The sequence below is a fragment of the Argopecten irradians genome, chromosome 12 (genome assembly GCF_041381155.1).
Source record: "Argopecten irradians isolate NY chromosome 12, Ai_NY, whole genome shotgun sequence".
Classification (NCBI taxonomy): Eukaryota; Metazoa; Mollusca; class Bivalvia; order Pectinida; family Pectinidae; genus Argopecten; species Argopecten irradians.
This window is the reverse complement of record NC_091145.1, coordinates 8,321,021-8,337,865: the sequence shown is the minus strand read 5'-3', so window position 1 is coordinate 8,337,865 and position 16,845 is coordinate 8,321,021. Positions and strand designations below refer to the sequence as shown.

Sequence of the window (16,845 nt, the reverse complement as noted above, 5' to 3'; positions counted from 1 at the left end):
ACGTTTACACGTACGATTCCATTGACTTTTGAAGGATTATTTTTTTCCAAATCAATGCGCAACGTCAATGTTTATATTGTGACGTTACGATGACGTATAATTTTTGCGCCATTCTAGGATATTTTAATAGTAGTATGAAAAAAATGAATCGGCCAATCAGAAAGCCAGAGTTGATATGAATTTTTTTTATTAAATTCTTCGGATAATTTAATTGCTTTTGTCATCACTTTGTTTTAAACCAAATTGTGCAGCGCAGTAATTAGTCATGGGGTGATACAAGTAATACAATGAAATATCGGCTTTCATCACATCATTAACTTTTCTCTTTGTCCCCAAATCAGAGTCAATGTGTCAATTACTTGATTCATTAGATTGATTAACATGCTGTGGGCAACTCCCATGTCCATCTTCTTAGTCAACTTGATGGTCTTTATTTGAAGATTTTTTTTTCATTTTAAAAAATATACTCCTTGTTGCAATCGCAATATATTATCTTAGTTCATGGAATGTTCTATCCAATACTACGTACATCCATCGTTAGCTTAAATATTGTTAAGATACGTTAATTTATTTTATCAAATTACATGCAAACTATTGTGAATTTCGTAATTTCGATACCCAGAAAAACCAATATTAATGTATCAGAAGAAAATGTTAAGTTTCGTGATCGAATGCGATGACGTTACTTAACCGTATTTTCAATTGATCAACTACATCGCCAGTTTGATGAACAATAACAATGCAAATGTTGATTAAAATTTTCAAATTCGCTGATGGCGTTCATTTGGAAAATTATATCACGATTGAATTCCTAAACAGTATTATCTTCAAAATTGAAATGGAGAAAAAAGAGAGTAATTTATCGACAGTCATTGTACGGTGATGTGGCTTCCTCGTAGTTGAATCTCTAAAAATGCTCTTCTGAAATTACGGATTCTTTCGAGATTCTCTCAAGTCAATATTTAAAGGAATACAACGATGTTTTTACAATCTTAACTTGAATTTTATATCAGACAAACTATCGATTCACTTTCCGAAAACCTTCAACTTTACCACCAGAAGGCTTCATACGTTAGTGGAATGCTAGTCAACCCACAAATTTCTAGTGTAAAAACTAGATCGCGAAGGCAAAACAGAATACAAAAGAGTCTAAGCTTAGGTCAAAGGAAAAATTAACGTTGGAATAATATGAATATTTTTTTGATTACAAAAAGCTTAGATGAATATAATATATTTTTATATCCTACTAATATTATTTTGTCTAATTAACATATTGTATTAATGATATTGGATTTATGGACAATTTATTTAACGGTGCAAGCATTAACGAATATTACATTGCATCTTAATGAAGTATTGCTTTAACCTCATAAATTTCTGGTTTTTCACGTATTCATATATATCGTTAAAATTATGTTTGCCATATCAATAGTGTATTTAACCTTTGTTTATTTCAGATTCCACAAATCAGCTACGCGTCAACGAGTGTTGATCTAAGTGACAAATCAAGATTCGAGTACTTTTCGAGGGTTGTGCCACCTGACTCGTTTCAAGCTCAAGCAATGGTGGACATCGCTAAGTCGTTTGGCTGGACTTATGTCAGCACTCTCGCTGACGAGGGCAATTACGGCGCAAAGGGCATCGGCGCATTTGCCGAGATTTCTAAGCACCACGGTAGGGGTTAATTATTCATTTTTTATAGATTTGTTGTTTTCCTCTGTTAATTTATACATTTGTTAAATATTCTACATCGCTGACAAATGGTATTTTTTTCTTTATCAAAAATAGGAGAAAGCTAATTTGTAATTTTCTTCAATTACAAAAGTTACTAACTTTTCACTATTACTATCATTGAAAATTTGAGCTTCTAATTTTACTTCAAATTCAAAATGCTAAAAATAATTAATTACGTCCCGAAAACAATCAATGGGACCATATCCTATATGGAATAAAGTCATGAAAGCGCAGACACCAAAAGTAAACTAAATCGTTTTATATGTTTGTTGTTGTGTTAATTAGATATTTATAAATATACAATGAAATATCAATTATTGTTCAAATGATGAGTTTCGTTTATGCTCTGTCGGCGGTGGAGCATCTTAAACCACGATTTTATCTTAGGTATTTTAATAGTATCTCTAGTCAAGGACTGATATGTTATATTACAGATATGTTTTATCTATCGTTGCATCAGAATAAAACTGATGTTCCCTGTAAAACAAACCGCAAACTACAAGTGCATTTTGCATTGCGAATGCTACAATCGGTCAGTTGCACTCCTATTTTGACTTGATGTAAAAACGGTCGGACATATGCAACAATGAAACCTATTGCAAACCGAAATAAAAAGTAGAAACTGCAATGTTTTTGCAGTGCTTCCCTAAGCGAAACTGACGATTGCATGCATGCTGCATAGTGATGAAATCAGAAAGCAGTCGCATGTGTTATCGACACGTGCAGTTGACATATTTGTAATTTACATTCTATTCAATCGGCGAAAACAAATGGTGATAAACTTGATTGTATGTTTGCGTGTAAAACCAGTATTCGTATGTAAACGTATCTTTTCTCGTGAGTTTTATGCTCGAGGGAGTTCCACGCCTTTGAAATGTTCGTGACTTATACTGAATTTTGTCAGTGACCCCAGATTCCTCAGGGAAATTAGCTGCATAAATTTACTGTAGCTAACATGATTGAAAATAATAAAAATATACAACAAAAATATCGATTGCTGTTACTCAAGAAAGTGTTGGGAAACAGATGTTAATACTTTCACGTGCTCACACGTTTTTCACGACATCGGCATGTTTTGTCTGACCGAATTGACAGAAACGTTAAGTAAACCAGATCTGTGTCCATAACTCTTATCTCAATCCATCGACAAAGGTTCATTATATTTTACAAAGTGCATATCACGGATATCCAAATTGATACCTAAACAAGATCATAAAGACACAGAGGTAGCTTTTAATTTTTAATGCTATAATGTCTTCTTAGTAGGCGTAAAGTTCAACTACGTTTCAAAACTATAATTCGTAAATCTATATCAATGGCCAAAGATGAGGTTGCTAAAAAGGTTTTCTGTGTAATCTATGTTAACAACGAAGATTAATTTCGCTGTTTTGATGCCTGGCGTGGTGATAGGCAACCAACGCGTGATAATTAGGACGACGGCGGTAAACATATTAACATAAGACGACCCGCGTTATGAAAATTAACAGTTGGTTTGTTTTAATTTAATTCGTGAGAAGGCATCACTGTTTATAAGCAGTGCTACGTTTGTATTATAGAATGGAATATTGGAAACGGCATACACGCATGCTTATTTACATTTTATATTTCATATAATTCGCCGAAGACATATGCGACCCGAACTAATAGTATACATAAGGAACAACTCGACAAAGTAATAATACTGATGTTCCACTTTCGTAGAACATATATGCGATGTAAATGAAAATATTCTCCATGTAGTCGGGAGATCCTGAAAAGCCGCAAAGAAAGGTAGATAAAAACCCCATGCTAGCGCAAATGTAGCGATAATAAGGGAATATAATAAACCTCTGCAGACGTACATAAAAACAAATAAGAATTGATAATAGTACATTGTTATTGCGTACGTCACAATAAGTAAGGTGACAAAACTGCTCCCTGAAGTCGTAGTTAACTACATATTCTCCCGGATATTGTAATTTGTGAATTATACTATGCTATTATTTTTATGTATGTCAATAGATTTCTAAAGATTTCACTATTGTCTAAAAATTGCGGATTTCAGCTATAAAACGAGCATAGCAAAAACAAACCATCTTAAAATTGTGGTCGCTATACAGTAGCAGATGCCATTGTGTGACAACGATACAAAATTGATAATTCTATTCCAAGAGGTAATGATTTACAACCTTTAAAAGGGACATATAATTGAATTTACGAAATAATAGCATACAACTCAGTCAGCGCGTGTATGGTAGCTGTACAGTGGAGAAACAATAATCCAGTACAGTCGTTCGATACACGACAGATGAGATAATAATTACCTGCAGTAAATCAATCTGAGCAGCTGTTTCCATATTAATGGCGTGTAACCTTAAATAGTTTATCTTGTGTTTCCATTGAAGATGTATACTGTTTCCAATGTAACTTGTCAGCTGACGTAATGAGAAAAGTGCCCGTGATACCACCAACTGACAATTGTATAGATAAACCCAACACAGCCACATCCATCACAGAATTTTAATTGCTCAAGATAATAACCAATAAAGATTAAGATAGAATTTGATGTTCATTGCATAATTTGATAGTCACTAATAACGTCTGCTGATAGCTTTTTACTGCCTTTACGTAAATCTGTTATTTTTTTCTTTGATTTTACAGTTCAATACAAAGTGCTGGGAACTATATATCAGAAAGTTCTATCGAACCATTATCAGAGACGTTTAAAAATAAGATATCAAGACATCAAATAAGAATTATGATTTACTTTAATGATCCACTCCTACCGGTGAATAATTACCGTTGTGTGGCGACTGTCATGTGTAATATATCGAGCCATAAATAAATAACTACATGAAAAGCGTTCTAACTAGACTGTATTTTTTATAACTTCGATTGCGAAACAAGTAACATGTATATAACTTACACCACTGTCGATGACCCGTGAGTAAGAGGCGTGAAAGGCATTACATTGGGGTTTCTAGAGAAAACCCTAATGACCGGGCAGGGACCCTCGACCTTTTCACATATGTGCCAAAAATCGAACATTGGGCGGCAAGTTGAAAGGAGAGTGACATACATGTACCTTTGTTTGACTGGACTGTATCCTGTTTCAGTAATTATAGTGACATAATGCTATATTTGACTGTATTAGTCGTAAGTAATAACGATAAAAATATAACCGGTTTGTTAATGAAGCAGGTTTTAATTGTATATATATATATGATACGGTCGCCTTCTAGCTTCCCGCTAGTGGGGATTTCCCTTTAGCTCAGTCGGTTGAGCGGCGGACCAGTAAGTCCGGGGTCACGGATTCAAGCCCGACTGGCGGCACACTACTCTCGTCCTATTACATTTGGTACCGTAGACCACTCCAAGCGAATGCTATACGAGATTGAGAGGCTTCGTTTGAGACAGAACCTGGGTTATTCTGTGTTCAGGGGCGAACACGTTTGAAGAGGGGGGAGTAGTGTAGCAGGTTTTAATTGTAAATAGTGATACGGCCGCCTTCTAGCTTCCCGCTAAGGTGAATCTCCTTTTAGCTCAGTTGGTAGAGCTGTGGACCAGTAAGTCCGGGGTCGCGGGTTCGAGCTCGGCTGGCGGTACACTACTCTCGCCCTGTTACATTTATACGTTGTAAACTAGGAACGTAAACTCACTGAGATTCGTGAAGTTTCGGAATGAAATGCCAGACACCCTTTTTCAGTTATTTGGCATTTTGAAATCTCAGAAAACACTTTAAATGTCTTTTAAGTAGGAATTGACGTGCAATCATTGTGGGAAGGTGATAAAGAAGAGTGTATTATTTTCCTACAATACAATTACACAATACAAAACTATATACCAGCATGTCTTAAACACACATAAGTGTAACACTGTCACGGCTGAGACCAAGTTTGAAAATCAAATAAACTAGTAAAAGGATTATAAGAAAACAAGTCCATGACCATTTCGGGATACTGATAAAACCAAAGTGGAATGATAGTTCGCACCATATAGTTATTTCAGGAACAATCAAATAATGTTTCCTTTGCTTTGTCAAAATATTAGTTGCTAAGCTCTAGACAGTACGTATATAGCCCAATCGTGACCATTTTACCCTTGTATTGTTGAAGTCATGATCGTTGACGTCATTATTGTGGCTGTACAAACTGAAAATGTCGTCAACGAGGCTATGTCTTCTGGAGATGTAATCAGCGCCCTCTACAGTGGTAAATCGACGAGTGACACGTCTGTCGATGTATGATAAAGATCCAGTGAGCATTGGTTGATATACAGAGCTTTCTCATAAAGAGTGTGTAATAGTTTTGTTTTTGTAGAATTAATATCTTCCTATCATACCGTGTAATTTTGACTTTTTTTCTTTACGATCATGGTTAATGTTTGTCATTTCCGCACTTTCGTTGGTGATGGTGGTGTTCGCGCAACGGTGATCCGTAAAATATTAAGCAACAATTCAATTTAATTTTATAACATTTAAAGCCAAATCAAGAAATTTTGATTCGCTATAATTTGAGTTTCTAGTTTTAGTCTACACCTAGAAAAATTTGGCCTTAGAAAATAACCAGCAATACGGTAGGATTTTTGGCATACATGTATGTATTGAAACAACCTTCTGTGTTAAGAAAAAAAAGCGATGTATTACTACATGAAAATATTTATCTTTTATTGGTGGTCCTAAATAAACGAAATAACGTTTTCATTCTGATATATGATGGATATAAATATACATGTATTTGCGTATTGGTAATAAGCGGAAAACTTTCTACAGAAAATGTCAGCAATCAGGACAAGGCATTGTCCTCAGATAACAATACTTTACTTACGGTGGTATCGATTTACGCCTGCCCTAAACAATATATTAGAATTTAGCGATAACGAGAGTGGGAGAGCGAGCTCACTAGGCCTACCTTTCTAACGACTAGGATCATGATTTAATCTCTACAACAATACAAAGCGCTACGATTCAACTAGGACTGTGATGTTCAGTGTTCTCGAACGTCATTTATGTTTGACACGTTGAATGAAAGTTGTCATTCTGGTGATCAAAGAAACCTATATAGCTAATTATTACCTGATTTGCACTTTGTGTAATTATCGTAAATAATGTATACCTTTAAATAGTATGAATGTTACAGTAATGATCAAAGACATTCCTCTTGAAAGAAACATGAACCAGTTGTGCGAATCACTGAGGAGTCATATTTGTCTGCAATAATTACTAAATATACAATATAAATATACAATTAATGCTCAACATGCGATCGTAACAATTATTTTATGTTCTTTCCTTAAACAATATGTCGATGCTGTTTCGTACCAAATAACCAGTTCAAGAAAGTAGTTATTTGAACGTGTATTGAACAATGTTATATGGTGAAGATAGTAAACATATTACACTATACAAGAAGACACAACATGAATATACCGTAGTTTCCCAAAATACACCCCTCGCACAACATAAATGCAACACACCGCATACATGGGAGGCCGTCCTTACATAACCATAGCTGTTAATAGGACGTTAATTAATCAAACAAAAAATATTTCTGAGTGTGTTAACGGTTACTGATAGTATTACTCATTGCTTTGACTCGAGGGAATTTAAATATCGCTTCATTTAGGCTGATTTCAGGGAACTTAAATTTCTGCCCGGATGATAAGAAAAGATAATCGTTCGAGACTATTTTTGTTCGACATTAGCAATGCGTAAATAGTGATCGCAGCTGATTAGTATCAAATATGAAATTGCAAATCCATAACCAACCCCATATAAGATAAACTACTGGTATCAAGTTCTACCCTGATATTTGTCGTATTGCTCCATTGAATCGTATTAATTAAAGCTCTAAGATGATGTTCTTTAATCCATTCCGTGAAATTCCACAACATTTTCTTTGGTTTACAGTTGTGTAGATTATCAGGTTTTAACTTCTTAACAACAGCCAGGATCATTTTAAGGACGACCTCTAATGTTGCGGTGTGTGAATGCCTGTGTTCGAGAGGCTGTGGTACATACGTATTATGTCTCCTTTTTAGTTCCATCTCACTGAAGCACACCGTTGAAGACACCGGTCATACACTAATTATACTGACAACAGAAAAATTAGCCATTCCACTATTTTATGCAAAACGTTTTTGTAATTATCTATCATAGCGTTTAAAACCAAATAATATTCTCGATATAAAATATATCGTCCATGTTTTAAATTAATTAATAATGAATTTAAATATATTCCTCTTAGGAGAAACTATTTTAAGCCTCAGCTATAAACCGTAATACATTTGTATTTGTACAGAAGTTGATAAAATGACAACATCCTATAATGACCCATTTACGCTGTGTTAAGAATATATATTTTTTAATTATAGGAAGCATTTTGCTCCACATAAATAGTTCCTATGTTGGAAATAAACGCTAGGAATATGCCTCACAAAACATAGTTTCCTTTTCGTAATTTAATTTATGTGCAACTATCAATAACAGCTAGAAGAAATGCAAAAGGAAGCAATTTAGAAAACACAGACACGCAAGACACTGCATACCGGAAAGGCCGTCCTTGAAAGACGTTTAATCTAACGTAATGCTGAATCAACCGACAAATCAACCACATGTTAGATAACAAGTTGTTGCGTTAGATAATTTGCTGGTACATGTATGAGTTCGTATCTACTTGTCGTAGCTAAATTGTACACGGATAAATTGAACGACACAATGTCATTACCGAGACTGGTATCTGATTAACGTAGTTATAATACAGGCAGCCATAAAAGGGATTAAATATCCTATTAAACATCATGCAACATCGTAATATTATGGACTTATTTGTTGTTTCCTAATTACACCAAATACTTCTATAAGGCTATACACTGAAATTTTGAGTCGATCATTAAGGCTGGTTTGCCTATCAGTAAAAGCTATATGGTTATTTTTTCTCGTGTTAATCATATTGCCAACGTCAGATTCTAGATGAGATCAAAATATAACATAATAGATGCATGGGGAAATTTGATTTTAACGTAAAACCAATTAACCAATCAATATAATCCTCTACAATACGTACAGACGGTTTAATCTCTCTAGACTCATTGGATGCAGAGCTGGCCTGGCGTGTTATGTAATGAAGGCACCAGCATATACACGTACCACATGCTCCACGCATTTTAGTGCTAATGAAATATGTTGAACGACCGGTAAGACCTTTTTCAAATGGCAGGACCAATTTATAGATCCATTTAATGTGATAATCCTGCCATATTTGCTGTCAAAAGAATCGTATGAACAACTATAAATGTCAGTTAAAACCTGGGGCCGTTTTAGCATTTATGTAGTTTGTTAAATGTCACGTCACAAGAGGGGCTTAGTGCGGTAACGGCTGGTGGGCCACGGTGTGTCTTTTCGGGTATCGGATGACTTATGGTAATAATGCCTGACAATATCGTAGATTTTTTGTCGGAAGTTCAAAAAGGTATGAAAGAACATCTAGAAAAAATAAGTGTAGCATTTATAGAAACAATCAGTCTGTAGAATTCTGTTTCAGAGACGCACTGCGGTATATAAAGTGGTCAGTTAAAGTCGTTAGATTTCGTATTCTACATTTGTTTTTTTTTGTTTCCAGACACAATTCAGTACCAAAATATACATTTCAAAAGAGTATTATAAAGGAATGGTAGCTCAATTTCATAGAAGTAAAATACTAATTTACAAAAATCAGAGAAAACAAAACAAAGGATTAAGATATTTTGTTTTTATTTTGGAATACTTAATAATTTCACAATGACAATTTGGAACACATAGAAATCCTCTAACAACAGTAGACAAAATGGCGGCACATTTTCAACAAAAAACTTAAAACCAATGGTTATGATTCCTAGAAAATTATATTGAAATAGATAATACATAAGAAAAATAGCGATCGTGGGACACTGGCCATATGCACAGGAAGTCAAATAGCAAATTGAAAATTTATAGAAAAATGATTATACAAGACTCAAGTTCAATTTTATGATAATCTAAGCTTACAGGGAATTGTGACATATGGCAATCTAAATGTACACGAAATTTGGGAAATTAGGAACCTTTTGACGTATGAAAATGTTACGGCACACGGGAAACTAATGGTCAATGGAATAATAAGGACTATGGACAATGAAAGGAACATAAAACATATAATGCATGTTATGAGACATACTAGCCTTCAGATGGAAAGAAGATATTCCAAGAAATATGCCAATCTTGGGTCAAACGACATTCTGTGACACATTGTAATCTCATGACTCTCAACGTACGACTCACAGAAACCCTGGAGCACAAGACAATGGTCAGCCGAGGACAAGACAATCTAAGTCATCAATGCTTCAATGAAGCAATGATCGTCTGAAATGTCAAATCCCTTGCTTATTTGTTTAATCATAGGCGAATACGAAAAACAGGCAATTTCTCATTCCAGCTGTCACTTTCATGTCTATCATTTATATACTACAGACGTAGAATCTCATTACTGAGATAATGGTACTTTCCATTGGTGGCTTCCGTCTGTCTGTCCTCTACCAGATCGTTATACACTTGCATAATTATGTAACTGAAATTACGAACAATTCGGAAGGACTTGATCATTATATTGACGTCTGACCCGATCACGTAAAATGATTGCTTAATCACATTAAACAATACATGACGTTTAAAGATAAGTTGATGGTTGATAATGTTAAAAGTCCCACTAGCTGCTGTGATCATTTTCAGGACGGTCGCCGTTATCTAATCTTTGCCGTTATTTAGATTATAAAACTCGTCTTTGAGTCCAAGAATAAAATTGTTGGATTAAAAACTTTCAACATTTGCATTTCTTGACTTGCGCTTCAGTTCGAAGAAATTGTCCGCGTCGAGAAGTTAATTTTAGACACAGCTCTTTTAAAACATACGATAATACATTATCAACCATCACATGGCAGTTTAATTCAATGCATTTTGCTATTGAAATTGTAACAGATATATTGTATGTCATATGATAGATAGTATAACCTAATCCGTTTTACAAAGACAATTAAATATAATGTTTTGTAATATTTGTAAAACGCCCTATACTTACTATTATCATAGCATTAGGTAATGTTTATGATATGCTTCTTTTTTATTTTTAACGATTGTATTAAACAATCGAGAGCCGTCCCATTAACTGACGTCTGTTATATGCATAAAGGTTTGTTGGTTTGTTTGTTTGTTTGATTTATTAACGTCCTATTCACAGCTATGGTCATGATGGAATTTACGTAGTTCAAGATAAAAAAAACGTTTAGCAAAGAAATATTTCCATATTGTACAATGCAACCGCTAAGATGCTCAAAAGACAAAAAAAGACTTAATATGTCGTTTAATATGTTGTATAAAATGTCTAACTATTTGAAAAAGATCAGCTATATATCAATGTATCTTTGTTGTGTCGCCCTAAGATACAAAAGGAAACTAAAATGTTTACTAGAACCTAATACAAAGTCAATTAAAATAACGAGATCTGAAAACATTGAAAAATAAGTCACTCTCTATTTTCACCAAACCTAACAATGAACGATATACAACACTATCTGTCAGATATTAAACCTTTTCTAGAGTTCATATCTGACAATCCTGTCTTGTTTCGTCTATTGACGACATATTTGTCAGGTAATATGAACTTTGGGGTATTCTCTTAATACACTATGATACTATGATACTTACAGAAATGAACTTATTCAATGTGATTTTCTGTCTTTTCAGATATCTGTATAGCCCAGCGACTGTCCATTTCCCGTGATTCCACAGACGAAGACTTCGATACCACAGTGACAAAACTAATTGGGAATGACCGGGCCAAAGCCGTGGTAATGTTTGTCAACGAAGACAATTCTAAACGCCTCCTTCAGGCGCTCATGCGCTCAAATCGATCCGAAACTTTGTGGTTTCTGGCTAGTGATAGCTGGGGCGCAAAAGTACATCCGGTTTTTGGACAGGAAGTCGCCGCAGTGGATGCCGTTACTATACTTCCTAAACGACATGTAATTGAAGGTAAAATGTTTCTATAGAAATAAAAAAAAAACTGCATAGATCAGGAACCAGTACTGTAAACGTACATATTTTAACTGAAATTATATTTAAACGATAATCATATTTTAGTGGTAATTCCATTTTAGCGCCTTTCGCGACCGAGACTTTGCGCTTAATGTATTCCCTGTATAACGTTAATAGTAGTACAGTAGAGCACGATTCAAACAGCTCAGGGGACCAACAAATCCACTTCGTTGTAAGCATGGTTCGTTATACACATATTCCAGACATGGCAGAATCTAATCCTGGTTAAAAGTTCCACTATACAAGAAAACACAATACGAATATACCAAAACACCCACAATGCACTTCATACAGGCAATACATTAAATCCATGGAGGCCGTCCTTAAACATGACCCGGTTCTTATATGGCGTAAATTTAATATACCAAACCAAACAAAGCGCTAATCTGTTCAAAATAAGATTTGCGATAAACTTTGACTGCGCCGAAACAAATATGGTTAAAGTATTAGATTAATGATATCTATGATAATTTTCAATGCACATTTTAGAGTTGATTTGAATGCTTTGCTTGAGGTAACATTAATAGCAAAAGGTGATGTACTCGCAATACATTGTGGTAGTTGTCTTTGACTGACACTAGCACCTTAAATGACGGACTAGAACGCAAAGACATGGGTTCAGAACATGATGAACTCAAAACGGAAATCCAGCTGCATATTCATTGAAATTATAAAAATGATAAAAATTCACAATAAAAATGTTATGTTCTTTCCTTTTCGTAGAGTTTGACGATTACTTTCTCAACCTGTCGCCAGAACACAACACCAAAAATCCTTGGTTTGCCGAATATTGGGAAACAATATTTAACTGTAGCATCAGTCGACAGTCCAAAGGAAGGAAACGTTGCTCAGGTATATATCAACATAACCGACTTCATTAGTCCATCAATTGTTGTCCTTTACAGTAGAAATAATGAGGGTCTTGTTGTGATAGCGAGGTTTACCTTTCGAACAATACGAAAACGCATTACTAGCGATGACAAGTCTGTATCATTATATCTAGTTTTGAAATACGACAGAATGTTCGAGATTTTGATATATTTGCCCTGTGTAACCTTAACGGAGACAAACATAACTATATGAACGACTTTCTTGACCATGTACACTAAAGTCCAAATATTAAGTGTCTGCAGTTTAAAAAAAAATATTTTAGGATCAGCTACATTTAGCGGCTTCTTTCTCAAAGGAAAGAATAAAGCAAGTGAAATTCCTATAAATAAATATGTTTTAGAATGTAATTCGTGGAGATAATCTTTTGCAAAATTATTTGGATCGAGAAATTCGCGAAAGTAAATCGCACGCGAAAGGAAGTTGGTTAACAGAACTTAGGTGTAGATACCCATATCGACAAGTGGCTAGTGTCATTTTTGTGACCACACTCAACATATTGACATAAAAACTGATATTCGCCAGATAATTTATTCTTCCATTGCTGCAATAAACAGTGAAACAAGTTCACAGTCCTAGTAAATGCCATATTGCGTTTACATTTTACATGATTTGATGTAAAATGTTAGAAGAACAAGACATTATATCAGAGAAAGCCTTTCTACAATGAAAATTACTTTCGAACGAGATAAGATTTTACATTTTGCCAGACTAAGCTCACAGACGTTACCGTACAATGCATCGACTACACTAACAGTGCTGTGGGCCATAGGATGTCATCAAGATTAGAAATCATTTCGAGAATTGGAAGTGGTATCTTATTTAATCAACGTAGGAAAAAACATCTGCGAATGTTAGAATCAAATCGCGTTGACGAAAATAAATCATACGAAAAATCTGTTTGATAGAAAGATTTGAAAAAAAAAAAATTTTTATCAAATTTTCGTCGCATTAATACCATTAAATAACGGTATGTTGGAAAATCACATACGGATATGATCACTAAAAAGCTTTTGGAATATGAATAATCAAATTTAAATTTAAATTCCAAACGTCGGCGCATAATAGTATGCTATTTTGCACCACAAGTTTTTAGAACAGTATTATCGTTTCCATTTACACTTAAGTGATTTTCATTTCTATTTCAATCGTCATCGAACAATTTCGAAATGGATGAAAAGTATGATTTCTCATAGTTCTTGTTATCGTTTTGCTAAAACATTATTTCTTAATTAAATAATTATCTGGTTGCTAGCTGTGAAAGCTTGAATTACTATTATTATGCGTTGACACACCGAACGACGTCGTTTTGTTAGCAGAGAGTTAAGCTACTGGCCTAACATATAGACAATCATAACACTTTCATTGGTAAGCTTCTAATTCTGGATGATATTTAAGATATAGCGGACTGTATTGTATTTTAATTTACATACAGATTGCTATGTGGCAGTTGTAACTTATATTTCGTTTATCTTAGTAATGCGATTGTTGCACACCCCGAAGTTCACGCGTACGAATACAGACACTGTTCACGGTAAGAACGTTGATCAAAATGAAAATAAGAGGGGGAGAGACGCCGGGTGGATGATGTACCCCACAATGTACCATAAGTCCTCGCATCTTATCGCGTAACATACCTAGGGATGTTGCCCTCTGGTATACCGGTGGTTTTCATCGTATTCTAAAGCTTTTCTTCAACACAGAATAAACTTCAATTAGCATGGCTGTTGATTGTACGAGTTTAAATAAATAAATATTGAATAAAGCAACAATGAAAGAAAGAAAGAAATTTAACTTACGAAACATAATGCAGAATGTAGCCACTATGGAATTCAATTATGATATAAGGTTTTGTTGGCACAAGAAGTGTTTACAAATATGTTTAGCTCTGCTTCATTAAAGGCCATGGATGTGCTCTGTGTGTATAATGAAAAAAAAAACACAACAAAAACTCCATATTCTTGAAGTGAATGATGTCATTTATTAATGTAATAAATGACGGAAATACAATCAATAATCTTTAATTATTATAAAGACTTGTTTATTTTGTTAAATTTTGTAAAATGATATAATCTTTTTTGTGCCATTTTACAGGCAACGAGAACCTAAGGAGTCTGAGTGTTGGGTACGAGCAGGAAGGACTTGTTCAGTTCGTTATCGACTCCGTGTACGCTTTAGCACATGCTTTACACGATCTCCTGGCAGATAAATGTAAAGGGGAGTACAAAAACTGTAATTTGTCCGGAAAGGAGATTCTGGCTTACATAAGAAATGTTACTTTCTCAGGTGAGTTAAAAGCTAAAGTATAATAATTTCCTTGTTGAAATATATCAATTATGGACCTTTGTTGAGGTTCATATGGTGTTATATAGCCCAAGTAGAATAAATAATGACCGGTGTCGTAGCCCGAGGTCATTGTTATAAAACCATATGGACCGCAGCAAAGATCCTTAATTTGTATGGTAGATATGTCGTTTCATAAATGAAATAGCTTCGTAAGTGCCAAGATGCTATTTTTTAAATATTCGCATGGTAACAATAACTATATCCATCTCAATGATATATTACATATACATACATTTATATTTGCCTTTCCCAAAAGACCTTTCACATCATTCTCCTTATTCAATTACTTTACTTACACCATTCTCTCTTTATTACAACTCATTTATCAACGTTCATTCAAAATAAATAAGTAAAAATATTATAATAGATATTGAAAATTTATTAATTGTTTCAAATATTGATGTAGTTTAAAGCGTTAACGACATAACGAATTATATTCCGATAACTAAATTAATTTTATCTAAAAGCAGATGAATAGGGACTTTGAGCTGTAAGATAAATATACATCTGTTAAGAGTGGTACAGAATAAAAAAAAAACCACACTAGCTTAGCCTAATTACTTATTAATAATCTACCTGTCAGCGTTTTTTATAGGCATAGTGTTCCATTATGGTGATAGGCAATTATACGTCTTAATGGGCATGTTTACGGAAGCCCAGTCGACATTCACCATTAGCCGTTTATGCCAACGGTTTCTTTGATGGTTATTTGCTTTGTTACGTTAAGTTGTAAACAAATTAGTTTTCTAAATGTAGTGCTTGTTATGACAGATATGACGTACATGCATGAGATCCTATCAGGATCGGAGGACGATTTAAATTTAGAATCCATTTATAATTATTAGACTATATATTTTTGATCTACAGCTCACGAGCATCCATGAAAATCACGCCCATTAACGAATGTCCTAAAATTTTGCAATTGTGCAATTTTGAATATTGATCATTCAATGTTACGCGTTTATTGAAGTTGTTTATGATGTTCCAATGGGGATATGATGTTAATTCTGTTCCCCTCACCAAGTTCGGTAATGCCAGACATTGTATATGAATTTTGCCTTTCTATTTTCTATGCCTGGCCAAAAAAAATCAACGCAATCGTTTTTCTATTTACGCTTTCGCTAAATGAATAGGTTCAATAGGTGTCTATTTTAGTGAGAACTAAACAAGTTGAACTACTTAATTGGTGAATATGAAATGATATATGCTTCCTGTCTAAAGCTTTCATTCTTTCCACATCCCCTCTTTTATAGTGAAAACGAGATAATGAATCGATCCTGTGAGGATACTAATGTAATTGTGATCGACCACACATACTTTTATGCTCACGAGTTTATGTATTGTTTTCAATGTATATTAATTCTTCATCAGTCTCAATGACAACTAGTCATAACCTTCTTTTAAAAAGTACATATTTATATTTTTGCACTCACAATTATTGATCAAACAATTATAAAATGCAACGTTTAAGTCGTATACCTCAGTGTTCCAATGATTTATGTGTAAATGTTGAAGCTTAATAGACCGACTTTCACCGCTATAATTAAGCAATTAGCCTATTCCTGACAAGATAACCAACATTTCTATATATAAAATGGCTTAATTTGTAGTAATGAAACATTGAAACCAAATATTTATCTATATCTTTAATTCTTCTATAAAATGTGACTTTATTTATATTATTGAAATATTGAAAGCTAGTAGTCATCGATCTTTAATTCTTCTATATAAAGTGACTATATTTGTAATAATGAAATATTTAAATCTAATACAAAAGAACCGACTTATTTTGA

General features: G+C 34.0%; 1 protein-coding gene across 1 annotated transcript in view; it reads left to right on the top strand.

Moving 5' to 3' along the window:
• Positions 1-16,845, top strand: part of LOC138335957 (metabotropic glutamate receptor 8-like) — a 105,474-nt gene that overhangs the window by 68,588 nt on the left and 20,041 nt on the right. Inside the window, exons 2-5 of the mRNA XM_069285174.1 lie at positions 1,458-1,674; positions 11,468-11,755; positions 12,542-12,670; positions 14,801-14,992. Of these exons, the coding sequence (XP_069141275.1) occupies positions 1,458-1,674; positions 11,468-11,755; positions 12,542-12,670; positions 14,801-14,992 (826 nt within the window). The remainder of the gene's footprint in view (positions 1-1,457; positions 1,675-11,467; positions 11,756-12,541; positions 12,671-14,800; positions 14,993-16,845) is intronic.